Source organism: Salmo salar, chromosome ssa20 (genome assembly GCF_905237065.1).
Source record: "Salmo salar chromosome ssa20, Ssal_v3.1, whole genome shotgun sequence".
Taxonomy (NCBI): Eukaryota; Metazoa; Chordata; class Actinopteri; order Salmoniformes; family Salmonidae; genus Salmo; species Salmo salar.
Window position 1 is genome coordinate 26,603,003 of NC_059461.1, and position 18,150 is coordinate 26,621,152.

The following is an 18,150-nucleotide window of genomic DNA, read 5'->3' on the forward strand; positions in this document are numbered from 1 at the left end:
CTGTATGTAAAGAAACAGGCGGGGTAAAGGTTGAGCCTGCTGCAATGATTGGATTAGAACAAGCCGCTCTCCACCGGCTGTCATTTTCCCAGACAGACTCACACAGCAACTCGTCTCAGGCCACAAGTTTCCCCCTTCTCCAAACATCATGTATGAATCAAAATCCGTAGCTAGTCATTGTTGTTCAATCTAGTTATTTCCAGTCCACTTTGCTGAGGCTATATGGTTGTTTTTGTCTGTCTACTTGGCATTGTTTACTAAGCCTACTTTGTCTGTCCATATAATTATTCCATTGTTGATCACGTCTGTCGTTATCCAAGCCCATGTTTGCTTGATATTATTATTTATTCTCGCCAAGGCATGTTTACCGAGCGACAGATCATTAGAAAATAAAATAACAAATGTAGATATATTTTTGGATTGTACAAATGTGGCATAAGTGTCAGGAGAGAAAAGTTTTGCTTCTCACTAAAGTGAAACAATATGGGACAAGCAAGTTAGACTACCTTCACCTAAATCTGTGTCTGGAATAAATGCAGGCAGTGTATTAAGCTATTTATTAGCCTGTGTCGTTGATAACTGAATAGGACTAATTAAGTGAATCATGTACATGTTCATTTAACAATGTGTGTGAATGAGTGAAGGAACATCAGATGTGCTCTGAGATGCATTCAGTAATGGGCACTTGAGGTATACGCTTTACCGGCATTTAAAGAGCACTTCTGGGTTTTCAGATCACGAGTAAAGAAGGCAACAAGGAGAGACCTTGCCTATCCTCTACAGTGACTGACAGACAGGGGCCGTGAAGGCCAAACTGGTGTACTGCAAGGTTTCACTGTTCGACTTGTGGCATGTAACAACGTCATACCAAACCACACTACTTATTGACATATGCTAGATTAGGCTATTTTATTAAAATAAAAGACAGATGAAACTCTACCTCTCATAACAAAAATTAGGCTATTGAAGACAGGATGTCTATTATCAGCCTTGTGAGCTAACAATTAGTGACACTGGCCTAAATCTGAGTGGCATGTGCATGAGAGCAGCCACACAACTTCAGCGTGGATCTGCAGTAGGCTACACGCTCACAAATTCAGAACATGCCTAAGGGTTTGTTTCTCAAAGACTGTTTCTTAACTCTGCAATAGATTAGCGTAACAAAGATTAGAAAATAATCTCTCTACTAAATTGTTTGTATTCTGGATGTGGTGAGGTTACTCCACACACATGATATGACTGTAAACACTGATTCCGGAAAAAAGTATAGCCATAAGCCTAGTTTAGTAGGCTTTTATACGAGGCAGGGCATAGCTGCATTAGGAATCAATGATATGAATCACATCAAGTTGAATAAAAATGCATAGGCCTACTGACAATCAACACAAATTGGGGTACATTCTACCTCTTCAGACATACAAACGTCTTCCTGAATCAGACTGGAGTAGGCATACTGATTGTTTCAACTGGGAACCATTAGCACACCAAGTGACAGTGCAGAATGTCCGATGCACCCTTGTTATTTCTCTCACAAGCAGATTTGTCCTTGGTCAGCAGTTTGGTCAAAGTTCATAAATCACTAGCCTGCCAGAAAGACTTGAGCACCGTCAGCAAGACATTGCAAAGTTGGAAACCCTGTTCAACACACCAGTGTCCTGTTTCCCAAACGTACCACAAGGCTACGTTCATCGTTAAAACCGGTTCTAACGTTGAACTTAGCCTTAAGATACTTTTGGGAAACCGGGTTTTACAGGCAGTGGACTGATCTTGTGGTATGCGTGCACTTTAGTCTCCCTTCCGCTAGGTAGCTAGCTAGAAAGTTACCATTATCTACAATAAGTTACAACAACGCTAAACTTTCAACCTACATCAAACAATATACCGTACATTGTTAGCTAGCTGGGAAGTGTACCCTTTCGATACTAGATAATCGAAAAATATTCCATATTGTTGTACTTTGATATCCAGCTGGCTAGCACAATAGCAGTGAAAAGCCGAAAGAAAGGTGCGTCGGCTAACGTTATGAGCCTATGCTGACTCGCTGTCATCGGGTAGGCCGGATCTGAACAATCCCACCCTACCAAACAACGTTTTTATTTGAGTAAAAACACTTACGCAAGAATCGCTGTATTCGAAAATATTGTATATTATTATCACACACATTACAGTAAAATCAAGAAAAGTTTGGACCTACTATTCCTTGATCAGGACCATTGTCACTTTTTCCGCTGCGGCTTCGTACTACAACTGACGTCATGTGCCATTTCAACAACTCCCATATTCTGCCCCTTATCGTCTGTGATTGGTGAGAGTGGAGATACTTTGAGTGACCTCACAGGGGATAGATAGTGAACTACTGTCACTGAAAATGTTTGTCAATATTTCATACTGAAATGTATCATTCATATGTGCAGGATTTTGCAAGATTATGCTTGTCTGTTTCTCATTGATAACAAACTATTCAACCACACCCTAAATCACCCAAGTTTTATTGAACTAATAAATCTTCTTATTTTTCCTGCCTCTTCTTCTATTCAGAGAGCAGTACAATTATTTTAGATTAAAAGAGTTTGACTACACAACAACTCAAATCAAATAAAAATCGAATGAAGTTATTTGTCATATGCTTCGTTAACATCAGGTGTAGACGAACAGTGAAATGCTTACTTACGGGCCCTTCCCAACAATTCAGAGAGAAAAACATGTAAATAAAATAAAAATAATAGCATGAGGAATAAATACATAATGAGTAATGATGACTTGGCTATATACACAGGGTACCAGTACCAAGTCGATGTGCGGGGATAGAAGGTAATTGAGGTAGATATGTACATATAGGTAGGGATAAAGTGACTAGACAACAGGATAGATAATAAACAGTAGCAGCATAGTATGTGATGAGTCAAAAAAGTGCAAAAAGGGTCAATGCAGATAGTTAAATAGTTAACCAATAGCTACCTGGACTAACTATTTAGTAGTCTTATGGCTTGGGGGTAGAAAGTGTTCAGGGTCCTGTTGGTTCCAGACTTGGTGCATCGGTACCGCTTCCCGTGCGGTAGCAGAGAGAGCAGTCTATGACTTGGGTGGCTGGAGTCCTTGACAGACCCAGTGATGTGCTGGGCCGTACACATTACCCTCTATAGCGCCTTGCGGTTGGATGCCAAGCAGTTGCCATACCAAGCGGTGATGCAAGCAGTCAAGATGCTCTCAACGGTGGAGCAGTAGAACCTTTTGAGGATCTAAGGCCTATGGCAAATGTCTTCAGCCTCCCGAGGGGGAAGAGACATTGTCGTGCCTTCTTCATGACTGTGTTGGTGTGTGTGGACCATTATAATTCCTTAGTGATGTGGACACTGAGAAACCTGAAACTCTCGACCCGCTCCACTACAGCCATGTCGATGTGGATGGTGGCGAGCTCAGCCCGCCATTTTATGTAGTCTACAATCAGTTCCTTTGTCTTGTTGACGTTGAGGGATAGGTTGTTATCCTGCCAACACACTGCCAGGTCACTGACTCCCTCCCTATAGGCTGTCTCATCGTCTTCGGTGATCAGGCCAACCACCGTCGTGTTGTCAGCAAACTTAATTATGGTTTTGGAGTCGTGTGCAGCCACACAGTCGTGGGTGAACAGTGGCGGATGTGTTGTTGCCTACTTTCACCACCTGTGATCCAGGATCTAGTTTCAGAGGGAGGTGTTCCGTCCCAGGGTCCTGAGCATGGTGATGAGCTTGGAGGGCACTATGGCGTTGAACGCTGAGCTGTAGTCAATGGTGTTCCTCTTGTCCAGGGGGGAGAGAGCAATGTGGAGTGCAATAGATATTGCATCATCTGTGGGGAAAAAAAGCAGACATTGAATATCCCTTTGAGCATGGTGTTATTAATTACACTTTGGATGGTGTATCAATACACCCAGTCACTACAAAGATACAGGCATCCTCCCTAACGCAGTTGTCAGAGAGGAAAGAAATCGCTCAGGGATTTCACTATGAGGCCAATGATGACTTATAACAGTTAAAGAGTTCAATGGCTGTGATTAGCTGTGACAGGAGAAAACTGTGGATGGATCAACAATATTGTAGTTACTCCACAATACTAACCTAATTGACAGAGTGAATAGAAGGAAGCCAGTACGGAATACAAATATTCCAAAACATCCATCCTGTTTGCAACAAGGCACTAAAGTAATACTGCAAAGAATGTGGCAAAGCAATTCACTTTTTGTCCTGAATACAAAGTTTTATGTTTGGGGCAAGTCAAATAGAACAGACTACTGAGTACCACTCTCCATAACGTTGGAAACAGCAGCGTGAGGAATTGACTCAGTGCAAAAAGACAACTAAAGCTTACTGCTCATTTTTAATTTTTTGTTACAAGCTGTGTTTCGTCAAAGCCTATTTATTTTTGTTACAAGCCGTGTTTCGTTAAAGCCTGTATAAATTTCATTTGTTTCAATGTACCGGTAGGCACCTGCAGCTTATAGACATGTGCGGCTTATTTATGTTCAAAATAATACTTTTTTTAATATGCAGTGGGTGCAGCTTATATTCAGGTGCGCTTAATAGTCCGGAAATTACGGTATATTAATTTTTTTTACTTATTTAGCACTTTTTTGGTTACTACATGATTCCATATGTGTTATTTCATAGTTTTGATGTCTTCACTATTATTCTACAATGTAGAAAAACCCTTGACTGGTACTGTATATACAAATGAAGTCGTAAGTTTACATAAACCTTAGCCAAATACATTTAAACTCAGTTTTTCACAATTCCTGACATTTAATCCAAGTAAAAATTCCCTGTTTTAGGTCAGTTAGGATCACCACTTTATTTTAAGAATGTGAAATGTCAGAATAATAGTAGAGAGAATGATTTATTTCTTTCATCACATTCCCAGTGGGTCTCAAGTTTACATACACTCAATTAGTATTTGGTAGCATTGCCTTTAAATTGTTTAATTTGAGTCAAACGTTTCGAGTAGCCTACCACAAGCTTCCCACAATAAGTTGGGTGAATTTTGGCCCATTCCTCCTGACAGAGCTGGTGTAACTGAGTCAGGTTTGTAGACCTCCTTGATCACACACACTTTTTCAATTCTGCCCACAAATCTTCTATGGGATTGAGGTCAGGGCTTTGGGATGGCCACTCCAATACCTTGACTTTGTTGCCCTTAAGCCATTTTGCCACAACTTTGGAAGTATGCTTGGGGTCATTGTCCATTTGGAAGACCCATTTGTGACCAAGCTTTAACTTCCTGACTGATGTCTTGAGATATTGCTTCAATATATCCACATCATTTTCAATCCTCATGATGCCATCTATTTTGTCAAGTGCACCAGTCCCTCCTGCAGCAAAGCACCCCCACAACATGATGCTGCCACCCCCATGCTTCACGGTTGGGATGGTGTTCTTTGGCTTGCAAGCCTACCCCTTTTTCCTCTAAACATAACGATGGTCATTATGGCCAAACAGTTCTATTTTTGTTTCATCAGACCAGAGGACATTTCTCCAAAAAGTACGATCTTTGTCCCCATGTGCAGTTGCAAACTGTAGTCTGGCTTTTTTATGGCAGTTTTGGAGCAGTGGCTTCTTCCTTGCTGAGCGGACTTTTAGGTTATGTCGATATAGGACTCGTTTTACTGTGGATATAGATACTTTTGTACCTGTTTCCTCCAGCATCTTCACAAGGTCCTTTGCTGTTGTTCTGGGATTGATTTGCACTTTCGCATCAAAGTACGCTCAACTCTAGGAGACAGAACGCGTCTCCTTCTTGAGCGGTATGACGGCTGCGTGGTCCCATGGTCTTTATACTTACGTACTATTGTTTGTACAGATGAACGTGGTACCTTCAGGCATTTGGAAATTGCTCCCAAGGATGAACCAGACATGTGGAGGTCTGCAATTGTTTTCTGAGGTCTTGGCTGATTTGTTTTGATTTTCCATGATGTCAAGCAAAGAGTCACTGAGTGAAGGTAGGCCTTGAAATACATCCACAGGTACACCTCCAATGGACTCAAAGGATGTTAATTAGCCTATGAGAAGCTTTTAAAGCCATGACATCATTTTCTGGAATTTTCCAAGCTGTTTAAATGCACAGTCAACTTAGTGTATGTAAACTTCTGACCCACTGGAATTGTGATTCAGTGAATTATAAGTGAAATAATCTGTCAGTAAACAATTGTTGGAAAAATGACTTGTGTCATGCACCGACTTGCCAAAACTAGTTTGTTAACAAGAAATTTGTGGAGTGGTTGAAAAACGAGTTTTAATGACTTCAACCTTAGCGTATGTAAACTTCCGACTTCAACTGTTTCTGTTGAATGGTGAACTTGGGCTTCATTAAGGTTTATTTGTGATAATAGCCCATGCCTAAACAGCCACCGACCTCACCACACGTCACTGGAACACAGGGCCTGTATTCATAAAACGTCTCAGAGTACGAGTGCTGTTCTAGGATCAGTTTTAGATTGTAATTATTAAGATTACATGTAGAGGGAGGACCTGATGCTAGATCAACACTAATTTTACATTTACATTTTAGTCATTTGGCAGACACTCTTATCCAAAGCAACTTACCATTAATGCGTTCGTCTTAAAATATCTCGGTGAGCACTTCTACTCTGATGTGTAATTGCACTGCCCACAGTAAACTGTGTATTGTGGTCACAACATTTTTCCAAAGTCATTAATGCAGTGATGCAGCATTTTCATCAGCATGCTAAATCGTCAACGCAATAAAATAAGGCAAAAATATTAGAAAGCAAACATGATTTTTATTGAAACAGGTTTACTGATAAATGACAGAGATGGTTGTCATGACACTTCCTTGTTTAATTTCCAAAATCATGGACAAAAAAGTCATACATGGTACTTAACATTGAATAGCAAGGGAATCCATGCTGTGGAGCAGACACTCAATTCACAAAGAAATCAGGCAAAATGCCAGTTTCGATTTCAATAAAAAATATGTAATATTTTTTATTATTTTTTATTTATCCATCTTTACATGGTACAATTTTGTTCACTTTTTTAATAATATAAAAACACTTAATACTGATTGTGAAACACTGGATTTAATTTACAAAACAATAATTATAATAATATTAATATTAATAACAATAACAATAATCATTAAATTGAAACAAAAATAGAATGGAGGAGACCAGTTGGAGCGGTTTCATCTTGTCCCACACAAATAGCAAATTTTTTGGAGGAAATACCGATTGGCATTGAAGTCTACCTGACACACACACACACAAACAAACACAGTATCAGGTCTTTGAGTCTTTCTCATTGCCATTGACAGTGTTATGGGCACAATGAGACACTTTCTAAGCATTCATGAGCCTCTGAGGGATCACTCATTGGCTGATTATGTACTTTTCATTGTCAATCAAGTTCGGTGGGCCAATAATGACCCTCCAGAAAGTGCCCAACTCCCCCAGTACAAAGGATAACAAGTGGTAGGCAAAATACATGAAAGAGAACCATTTAAAGTGTCTCAGCATTTGGAGGATGGGAAAAACCTGCCAGGGGAGAGGAACTTGTATCCATTGCCGGCAGGTAGTCTGATAGAGCGAGCACCAGGGCTGCTGCTAGTGGAAATAGAGGGCGATGGAGCCACCTTTCTGGGGTTGTGTCCATTAGAAGGGTTCTTGTTGCCCCTGTCCAACGACTGCAGCCCCAGCTCCCGCAGCTCCAGGCTGTCTTGGGCGTCGCTGGGGGAGCAGTGTCGTGGGGAGAGGTTCAGAAGGCTCAGCACATCTCTCTTGGCAGAGACCAGGGGTCCTGGGGCGCCACGGAGAGCCCGGACTGGACCCAGATGCTGCTGCTGTTGCTGGGATGCCGTGTTGGCCCAGAATGTCTTCAGGTTGTGGATGGCCACAACCTTCTCATCGATGACGCCCCTCCTGAGGCGGTCCAGGTCTGGGGCATCGGCAGGGCTGGAGCAGGCAGAGCCCGTGGAGGAGTAGGAGAGAGCTGGGGATGGGGCACTGCAAGCCGGGGACTGGTGGCCAGAGCTGGGGGACACGTTACTGGGAGAGCGGGAGATGTGACCACTATATGGGGAGCTGGGGTATTTGAGCTTGAACTGGGCATGGCTGTCCAGGGTAGGGGAGGGGTGACTGCCATCCTTTAGAGAGGTCTCCGAGGCTGCAGGGCTGTTGTAACCAGAGCTGATCTTCTGCAGGGAGGAAGAGCGGGACGGAGGTTTGGGTCGTGGGGAGGACTGGGCGCGGACACTGGCGCTGCTGCTGGGACGGCTGAAGGCGCTGGTCTCTGAGGAGCGGAAGGCAGAGCTCCTGGCTGAGGTAGCTCCAGCTGCAGCCCCCTCAGCCCCAGCCCGTTGTAAACTCCCCACCGCCCGCAGGTGGCTCTGGGTCTCCTCCAGGATCTTCTGGGCCAGCTCCTGGGGGTCCAGAGGGACAGTCTTCTCCTCCTGGGACTTGACGGTGCTATCTGTCTCAGTGCTGGACTGGTCCGACTCACCTGTGTCTGAGCTGCTCACCTTGCCTGGCACCTTCTGGAGGGGACAGTTGGGGCTGGGAACCAGGCTGGTCTTGACTGGGGAGGTGGGGGTGCTGACACTGCCTCGTGACGACACAGACACCTGGTAACCCCGCCCAGCGCCCGAGCTGGAACTACTGACAACACCCCTGCCCCCACGGTGGAGGTGACGCTGCCCGTGACCCGGAGGTAGAGGCAGGGAGTCACAGTGGCTTCCCAGAGGCTCACTGCTGATGATGGAAAAGCCTTCATACTCCTCGTCATCTCCCCGGCCCCCTCCTGCTGCTGCAGCCGCCCCGTGAGGAGAGGAGCGACTGCGGGGAATGTGCGGGTGCTTGTGGGCAGAGAAGTGTGCTGTGGCCCCACCACGCTGTCGGTGGCCCAGGAAGTCACACTCTGACTTGGAGGCAAAGCTCATGGTGGAGGCCACAGAGCTCAGGCTGTAGACGGAGATGGCGTCTGAGGCCAGACTGTCCAGGCAGGGTGGGGAGAAGGGCAGGCTGGGGTAGCCCAGCGGTAGGGGGTTGGAGACAAACTGGGCCGAGGCCAGAGACTCCAGGGAGGACGAGCTGTCCAGGCTGAGACGCTTTGGCAGCTCTGTGGAGTCTGGGAGAGAGGGGCAGAGTGAGGGGGAGGGGGAAGAGTGGGAAATAATTGTAAGGGTAAACATGTTATGGTATACATTAATGTATCCTGTATCAATCAACTATAATCATTTATCACTGTGTATCTACAAATACGATACTTACCAAACAGTGCCAGCAGGGACTGGAGGGCAAAGTGCATGGTGCGTCGGTTGGCTTGCTTGCCCGTCTTCAGTACCACCTCCTCCTGGCCCACCTCACACAGGTCGAATCCTGCACACACACAGGACAGTTACTCTACCTGCCTAGCACACATACCTGCCTAGCACACATACAGCACACATAAAGCACACATACCTGCCTAGCACACATACAGCACACATACCTGCCTAGCACACATACAGCACACATACCTGCCTAGCACACATACAGCCCACATACCTGCCTAGCACACATACAGCCCACATACCTGCCTAGCACACATACAGCACACATACCTGCCTAGCACACATAAAGCACACATACCTGCCTAGCACGCATACAGCACACATACCTGCCTAGCATACCTACAGCACACATACCTGCCTAGCATACATACAGCACACATACCTGCCTAGCATACATACAGCACACATACAGCCCACATACCTATAAAGCACACATACAGCACACATACCTGCCTAGCACACATACAGCCCACCTACCTGCCTAGCACACATACAGAATACATACCTGCCTAGCACACATACAGTACACCTACCTGCCTAGCACACACACAGCACACCTACCTGCCTAGCACACACACAGCACACCTACCTGCCTAGCACACATACAGCAGACCCTACCTGCCTAGCATACACACAGCAGACCTACCTGCCTAGCATACACACAGCACACCTACCTGCCTAGCATACACACAGCACACCTACCTGCCTAGCATACACACAGCACACCTACCTGCCTAGCATACACACAGCACACCTACCTGCCTAGCACACACACAGCACACCTACCTGCCTAGCATACACACAGCACACCTACCTGCCTAGCATACATACAGCACACCTACCTGCCTAGCATACATACAGCACACATACCTGTCTAGCATACATACAGCACACATACCTGCCTAGCACACATACAGCACACATACCGCACACATATCTGCCTAGCACACATACAGCACACATACCTGCCTAGCACACATACAGCTACGCCTACTACTGACAAATGAGGAAATTACATCCATTTGGATAATTATTTTATTGATATACTGTATCTCACCTAGTGCAGCCAGAAATTCATGGCAGCCTGGCAGTCTCCAGAGCTGCACACTGATGGACACTTGGATGGGCAGCAGAGAGAAGTCCTGCTCCTTCTCCCCTGTCTGAAGCTGGACCAGCACCTGGTGGAGCTGGAGGGACAGAAGAGGAGAGAAATACAGGAGGTGAGACAGGAGTAAAGGAGGAAGCTATATTCCTTTAACTGGTCTATACCAACTTTTATGGACCTGAGTTGTTGATGGGATCAATGGCTACAGATAGACCAAGTGGATATACTTTTTAAGTAGTGAAGTAGAACAAAACAGACAAATGTGTGATGGTTGTGCTCAAGTCAACTGTTTTCCTCCATACACCAGTTTCATAAAATTACTTTCACCATGCCCATCTCTGTTGTGGCAGGGGAGAGTTCATTTTTGGCAGGTTTATTAACTCTGCCTCTGCCCTTTGACCCTGTGTGGGGTTGACCTTTGTTCCCAGGGGATTGGCTCTTCAGCCTATCAGAACTACAGTAGCTTTACTGTGGAGCATGGCTCAGTGGCTCAGGGTGGTTTAGATTAGGAGGGAACCATCTCCTCCTCCTCTGTGGGAGTTTAACGCGTGACCCCCGGGCCACACTCATCCTCACTGTTTAGGGATTATTCAGCCTGGAACAGAGAAACCTTTGTCAAACTGACCTGACGTATTGTCACCACTTGATTAACATGCCCTCTTCCCTTTCTCTTCTCTGTTCATGCTCTGGTTTTTTTTATACGTGGAATGTTCATCCTTTCATCCTGACCTTGAGTGAACCAGGGTTGTAAACCCAAGAACACTTATAATGCTGCACTGCCCAGCAGTGGAATGTTGGCCCAAACAGCACTACACTATAAACGTGGGGCTAGTAGAGGTTGTACATCAGTAACTGGAACTGTATGAGACATGTTTAAGTTTAATTTATTTGCACCAAAGAAAACAAGTGATAGACAACAATACAGATAAAAACAAATAAAGGTGTGATTGGAAGCCCAAGGGCTTATATGAAAATCACACCACAAGAAAACGACATACAGTACATACTGTAAGTGCTAAAGAACAGAGCGTGCTTCACATGCATTTCATCTATTGCTCAGTTAAAGTTCATGCAAGAGGATTGTGCTAGGTGGTTTAAAGCAGCAGTGAAATGGAGAGGGGTGGGATGAGGTGTAGAGGGGGAGGCACACTTACCATTCCCACCATATTTTTAACAGCCTTCAGACCGCAGGTTAGACACAGGGGCAGGAGAGAGAGAGAATAGGCTTTTAGTGCATGCATACAGGACAGGCCATTCACAAAGAGCAGAGGAGACCAGGTCAAATGTGGACAAAGGGCACACAGGGAAACAGAAAAACAACTGATGGGTAGTGTGTCATACATTACACACATACTACACACAACCATTGAATCACCATGCATAGTTGCCTATGCAGTGTGATGTCAGGAATACCTCATATATCATACATGCTTCGAATGTTTCAAATGTTATGGTCACCACCAATGTAAAAACAAAAGCCCAAATCCCTTTCTGGCTACTATATTATTAATCTAAACATGTGAAGAACACATGCCACATTTGGACATGGGTCAACCGCAGTGAGAGTGACAGGGTAAACTCTGGCATCACGAGGAAGAGAACTCAGAATCAGAGCTGAGATTGTGGTAGTTGAGCTCTTGCTGGGGCTGCTGGGTTGCAGCACTTCAATGCAGATCAAAGAGGGGGATTTGCAGGCAGCAAGTGCGTCACCAGACCCACATAACAGGGTTAACTGATAATATAATGATGATGCTTTGCTCTGCCTTCAGCCTCTATGATCGAAATGGTTGAAGGCCCAATGCAGCCCTTTTTATATCAATATCAAATCATTTCTGGGTAACAAGTAAGTACCTTCCTGTAATAGTTTTCCATTAAAATGGACAGAAATTGCTTTTTAGCAAAAAACTAAACGTCCCTTTTTCAGGACCCTGTCTTTCAAAGAAAATTCGTAAAAATCCAAATAACTTCACAGATCTTCATTGTGAAGGGTTTAAACACTGTTTCCCATGCTTGTTCAATGAACCATAAACAATTAATGAACATGCACTTGTGGAATGGTCGTTAAGACACTAACAGTTTACAGACGGTAGGCAATTAAAGTCACAGTTATGAAAACTTAGAGCACTAAAGAGGCCTTTCTACTGACTCTGAAAAACACCAAAAGAAAGATGCCCAGGGTCCCTGCTCATCTGCGTGAATGTGCCTTAGGCATCCTGCAAGGAGGCATGAGGACTGCGGATGTGGCCGGGCAACAAATTGCAATGTCCGTACTGTGAGACGCCTAAGACAATGCTACAGGGAGACAGGACGGACAGCTGATCGGACAGGATCGGTACATCCGAACATCACACCTGCGGGACAGGTATAGGATGACAACAACAACTGCCCGAGTTACACCAGGAACGCACAATCCCTCCATCAGTGCTCAGACTGTCCACAATAGGCTGAGAGAGGCTGGACTGGGGGCTTGTAGGCCTGTTGTAAGGCAGGTCCTCACCGGACATCACTGGCAACAACGCCGCCTATGGGCACAAACCCACCGTCGCTGGACCAGACAGGACTGGCAAAAAGTGCTCTTCACTGACGAGTTACGGTTTTGTCTCACCAGGGGTGATGGTCAGATTTGCGTTTATCGTCGAAGGAATGCGCGTTACACCGAGGCCTGTACTCTGGAGCGGGATCAATTTGGAGGTGGAGGATCCGTCATGGTCTGGGGCGGTGTGTCACAGCAGCATCGGACTGAGCTTGTTGTCATTGCAGGCAATCTCAACGCTGTGCGTTACAGGGAAGACATCCTAATCCCTCATGTGGTGCCCTTCCTGCAGGCTCATCCTGACATTACCCTCCAGCATGACAATGCCACCAGCCATACTGCTTGTTCTGTCTGTGATTTCCTGCAAGACAGGAATGTCAGTGTTCTGCCATGGCCAGCGAAGAGCCCGGATCTCAATCCCATTGAGCACGTCTGGGACCTGTTGGATAGGAGGGTGAGGGCTTGCAGGTGCCTTGGTGGAAGAGTGGGGTAACATTTCACAGCAAGAACTGGCAAATCTGGTGCAGTCCATGAGGAGGAGATGCACTGCAGTACTTAATGCCACACCAGATACTGACTGTTACTTTTGATTTTGTTCAGGGACACATTATTCCAGTTCTGTTAGTCACATGTCTGTGGAACTTGTTCAGTTTATGTCTCAGTTGTTGAATCTTGTTATGTTCATACAAATATTTTCACATGTTACGTTTGCTGAAAATAAACGCAGTTGACAGTGAGAGGACGTTTCTTTTTTTGCTGAGTTTATTTCTCAAGCAAGCTAGGACTGATCTGAGTGGGGAGGGGAAAACTTAAAAGTAGTTGTTATTGGCAGAGAGGTTTGGGACTCTCTTTGTTGAATGAATGATATGAATGAATTGTATTTGTGTCAAATCTCCAGTTGACAACCCATCCCTTACGGAATCAATTGACACAGACAAACATTACAATGATTCACAGTGATAATTCAGTCAGTGATACTTATTCCGGTGTTCTGCGCAGTGCACACCTCATAGAGGATGAAAAATAAATCTAGACATAATAGTAGATAAGGTTATCCAAGCAATAATAATAACCCTAGAGCAGTAAAAAGTAAAAATAAAAACAACAGTAAACATGACAGATCTCTATGACAAGATGCATCCTTCACCCAAGTTTCGTCAAGATCGGGCCAGTGGTGTCTGAGATATCTTGTGTGACTATCGTACCTACATTTCATTACTATAGATCTCCTCTCCGGACAATCAGTGTAATTTTGTAAATGTCAGATCTCTAAGCCAAGACGCAGTGCTGACTGATATATCACGACTATTGTAAAAACATAATAACAGATAGAGACAGATCCACAGTCCCCTCCCCGATTTCATCATACAGATAAATAAATACAGTCAATTAAACGTTATTGGTCTATTAACCAATGTATTGCCTGGTGATGTCACCAGGTAGGCTGAAACTCCACCCATACAAACAGGCTGATTAAAAGGTCCTGTGTAGATTGTACTTTCAAGCAACAACTACCAGGAAATAACTATAATATATTTCTTCACACTTTTACAGTGTTCTTTTCATCAGCTGTTGTACAATATGATACAAAACACAGGAACACTGAATTTTGACTGCACAGGGCCTTTAAGGGCTCAGTGCTCCTGAGTGGCGCAGTGGTCTAAGGCACTGCATCTCAGTGCAAGAGGCGTCACTACAGTCCCTGGTTTGAATCCAGGCTGTATCACATCCGGCCGTGATTGGAGTCCCATAGGGCGGCGCACAATTTTCCGTCATTGTAAATAAGAATTTGTTCTTAACTGACTTGCCTGGTTAAATATAAGTTAAATAAAAATAAAAAATGATTAAAAAATGAAGTCCCCAGCGGCTCAGATAATAGGAAGAGTCGGGTTTCTGTTTCCTTCATAATACACAATGTCTACCTCTTTGGAGTTGCAAGACACTAAATAGTACACTCCAGTGGTGAGCAGTAACACTGTGCTGCTGTGGTGCTGGGGCCTACCCGGTTGATGAGCTGCTCTCCTGCCTCAGAGGCAGTGATGAGTTTACACAGGGCTTGGAGAGCTGGGGGCGGTAGACCTGGGAGACAGGATTAAAGCACATGGTTCATTATTCATCATTCTTTCAAGCTACATTTAATATACCATACATTCAGTAGAAGAGTAAAAAACTGGTTATTCTGTGTGTTGGTAAAAAGCACACAAAGCCACATGATAAGCAGTATTGTAACTTTTGATATTCTATTGTAGAAAGATGGAGGCCCAGTTCATGTTTGGAGCTGTTCTCCATCTCACTGTCCTATCCCCAGTCCCATGTCCTCCTGCCAACGACCACTGCCTACCAAGTATTGACTGCAGGGTGGTGCTACACTGCTGTAGCCTGTCTCCAGGGTCTGCTGTGGGGAAGAAAACAGCAGCAGGGATGCCGGTGCCAGCCGAGTCCAGGCGGAAGCCCACAGCGGTCAGCAGGGCATGCCAGCCTGGGACGCCCCCCACCTTGTTCTCCACACTCTGCTGGGACGTGTACATGGAGTTACGCTGGCCATTCTGAATCCTCTGGAGAGACTTCTCCACCTGGGGACAGGGGGATTTAGACTAATGTAAGAGTGTGTGTGTGTGTGTGTGTGTGTGTGTGTGTGTGTGTGTGTGTGTGTGTGTGTGTGTGTGTGTATTTGACCCTCACAAGGTGCAGTAAGACCCGCAGAGCATCCCGTGCTCTCTCTGGATACTGTAGGATCTCTGCTAGAGCCTGGCCAATCAGGGACGAGGGGCTGTTCAGCTTCACATCATTACCAATCAGCATGTAGCCTGGACAGACACACCCACAAGATCAACAGGAAGGAGAGGAAAAGAGAGATGCAGACAGTGAGAGTCCAGTTGGGTAAACAGAAAGTAATTATGACACAATTGGGAACATGGGTGAACTGGGATCTACTCAGTCGGTGACAAACCAAGCCAATCTGAGTGTGTGGAAGTAGAATGTGTCTAACCTGCCCAGTTGGAGGGGTGGGAGTACTGAGTGTGTGGAAGTAGAATGTGTCTAACCTGCCCAGTTGGAGGGGTGGGAGTACTGAGTGTGTGGAAGTAGAATGTCTCTAACCTGCCCAGTTGGAGGGGTGGGAGTACTGAGTGTGTGGAAGTAGAATGTGTCTAACCTGCCCAGTTGGAGGGGTGGGGGTACTGAGTGTGTGGAAGTAGAATGTGTCTAACCTGCCCAGTTGGAGGGGTGGGAGTACTGAGTGTGTGGAAGTAGAATGTCTCTAACCTGCCCAGTTGGAGGGGTGGGAGTACTGAGTGTGTGGAAGTAGAATGTGTCTAACCTGCCCAGTTGGAGGGGTGGGAGTACTGAGTGTGTGGAAGTAGAATGTGTCTAACCTGCCCAGTTGGAGGGGTGGGGGTACTGAGTGTGTGGAAGTAGAATGTCTCTAACCTGCCCAGTTGGAGGGGTGGGAGTACTGAGTGTGTGGAAGTAGAATGTCTCTAACCTGCCCAGTTGGAGGGGTGGGAGTACTGAGTGTGTGGAAGTAGAATGTCTCTAACCTGCCCAGTTGGAGGGGTGGGAGTACTGAGTGTGTGGAAGTAGAATGTCTCTAACCTGCCCAGTTGGAGGGGTGGGAGTACTGAGTGTGTGGAAGTAGAATGTCTCTAACCTGCCCAGTTGGAGGGGTGGGAGTACTGAGTGTGTGGAAGTAGAATGTCTCTAACCTGCCCAGTTGGAGGGGTGGGAGTACTGAGTGTGTGGAAGTAGAATGTCTCTAACCTGCCCAGTTGGAGGGGTGGGAGTACTGCTTGCTGCTCTGGACAGTCTTCATGGCGTCTGCGAGGGCAGCGCTGGCCTTGGTCCCGTTGAGCAGAGCGGTGTAGAAGGCATGGACGAACACTTTGGAGGCTGACACAGGAACAGGCCACAGAGACACCAGGACACACTGGGCCCCAGCAGCCAGGAAGGCCCTGGTCAGACCTACCACACCGTCTGCTGTCACCTTACTGCTGGACTCCTGGTATGACCTGTAGATAAGATACACACACCACCACCTGGTTACATAACCCTCTATCACCAATACTAGACTACTGCTCTGTCGACTATATCTTTATCTACCACAGCATAACTACATAACCATCAGTGGATAACAGAGTGGACATTTTGTAATAGAATCTGGTTCCCAACTCCCCAGGACCACTTGAAATAAGAGGTGTTCCACATTAGGCCAGCCGCCCCTCTCCTGGTTCACTCACCCCAGCACCACCAGTTTGACAGGCAGCCTCAGGTCCAGTATGTCAGCAGCGGTGAGCAGGAACTCCTGCAGGGGAGGGCTGTCACAGATACTCTCTACGTCGCTCCCATCATCCTGCAGGTGCAGGCTCTCTGGGATGGTATAGCTGCTCCCAAACGAGCCCTTCCTGCCCTTGCCTCCACTGCCTCTCTTCCCGCCCCCTGCCCCTCTCCCTCCAGTTCCCACACCCGCCCCTGCCCCGCCGGGTATGCTCTCTGGGTTGGGTGTGAGCACCAGGGCGGCCAGCTTCCAGGAGATGTGGGTAGCGAAGTGGGCACACTCGGCTTGGGTGAGGGCACTCATCACCCTCTCCTTGGTGGCAGAGGATCCAGCCAGTGGATGGCAGCCCAGCAGCTCAGACACCATGAGGGCCTCCTCCTCGGCCGAGGGCATGGGCCCCCACAGCCAGCGGTCCATCACAGAGGACGGCAGACGAGGGTTACCCACCACAGCTGCCATGGACACGCCCCCACAGGAAGCCGGCCCCGCCCGCCGAGAATGACCCTGAGGACACATTGAGAGAGGCCAATGATGACAATGATAGAATGTAACAGCGGCTTGACAGTGGTAGTGACAGCAATAAAATAAGTGATGGCATTCAAATAAAAGCCAAGGATTCTGACCTTGGAGCTGATCCCCAGACCCTGGATGGAGGGCACGGCGATGAGGCTGAAGCGTTCATACAGGTACTCATTAGAGGAGCTGCCCTTCAGCAGGGCGAAGGGGATGAGGTACAACTCCCCCTCCAATACCAATATCAGCTGTCTGTGTCTGCCCACCGGACCACTAGAATGCATCAGGCCCTGGACAAACAGAGACAGGGAGTGATGAGTGCTATTAATATTGGACTTACTATAGTGTAAACACTTTCTCTCCGTCTTTCCTCCTCCCCTCTCTATCAAATGCACACACACAGGTCAT

At 46.2% G+C, this 18,150-nt stretch overlaps 2 protein-coding genes across 7 annotated transcripts in view; both read right to left on the bottom strand.

Annotated features, from left to right (window-relative positions):
- The window catches only part of LOC106580376 (phosphatidylinositol transfer protein beta isoform), a 39,991-nt gene extending 37,692 nt beyond the window's left edge, over positions 1-2,299 (bottom strand). For all 3 annotated transcript variants that reach the window (XM_045703120.1, XM_014161365.2, XM_014161367.2), the window contains exon 1: positions 2,195-2,299. In XM_045703120.1, coding sequence (XP_045559076.1) covers positions 2,195-2,214 — 20 coding nt within the window. In that variant the 5' untranslated portion in view covers positions 2,215-2,299. The remainder of the gene's footprint in view (positions 1-2,194) is intronic.
- Positions 2,300-6,750: 4,451 nt separating this feature from the next.
- LOC106580375 (tetratricopeptide repeat protein 28) overlaps positions 6,751-18,150 on the bottom strand; it is a 330,699-nt gene continuing 319,299 nt past the window's right edge. For 3 of the 4 annotated variants that reach the window (XM_014161360.2, XM_014161362.2, XM_045703121.1), the window contains 10 exons: positions 17,853-18,032; positions 17,192-17,733; positions 16,716-16,963; positions 15,639-15,763; positions 15,298-15,529; positions 14,959-15,035; positions 11,578-11,601; positions 10,376-10,505; positions 9,257-9,364; positions 6,751-9,113 (listed from right to left, as the gene is read on the bottom strand). In XM_014161360.2, the coding sequence (XP_014016835.1) occupies positions 7,501-9,113; positions 9,257-9,364; positions 10,376-10,505; positions 11,578-11,601; positions 14,959-15,035; positions 15,298-15,529; positions 15,639-15,763; positions 16,716-16,963; positions 17,192-17,733; positions 17,853-18,032 (3,279 nt within the window). In that variant the 3' untranslated portion in view covers positions 6,751-7,500. The remainder of the gene's footprint in view (positions 9,114-9,256; positions 9,365-10,375; positions 10,506-11,577; positions 11,602-14,958; positions 15,036-15,297; positions 15,530-15,638; positions 15,764-16,715; positions 16,964-17,191; positions 17,734-17,852; positions 18,033-18,150) is intronic. The other variant, XM_014161361.2, reaches the window with a different exon arrangement.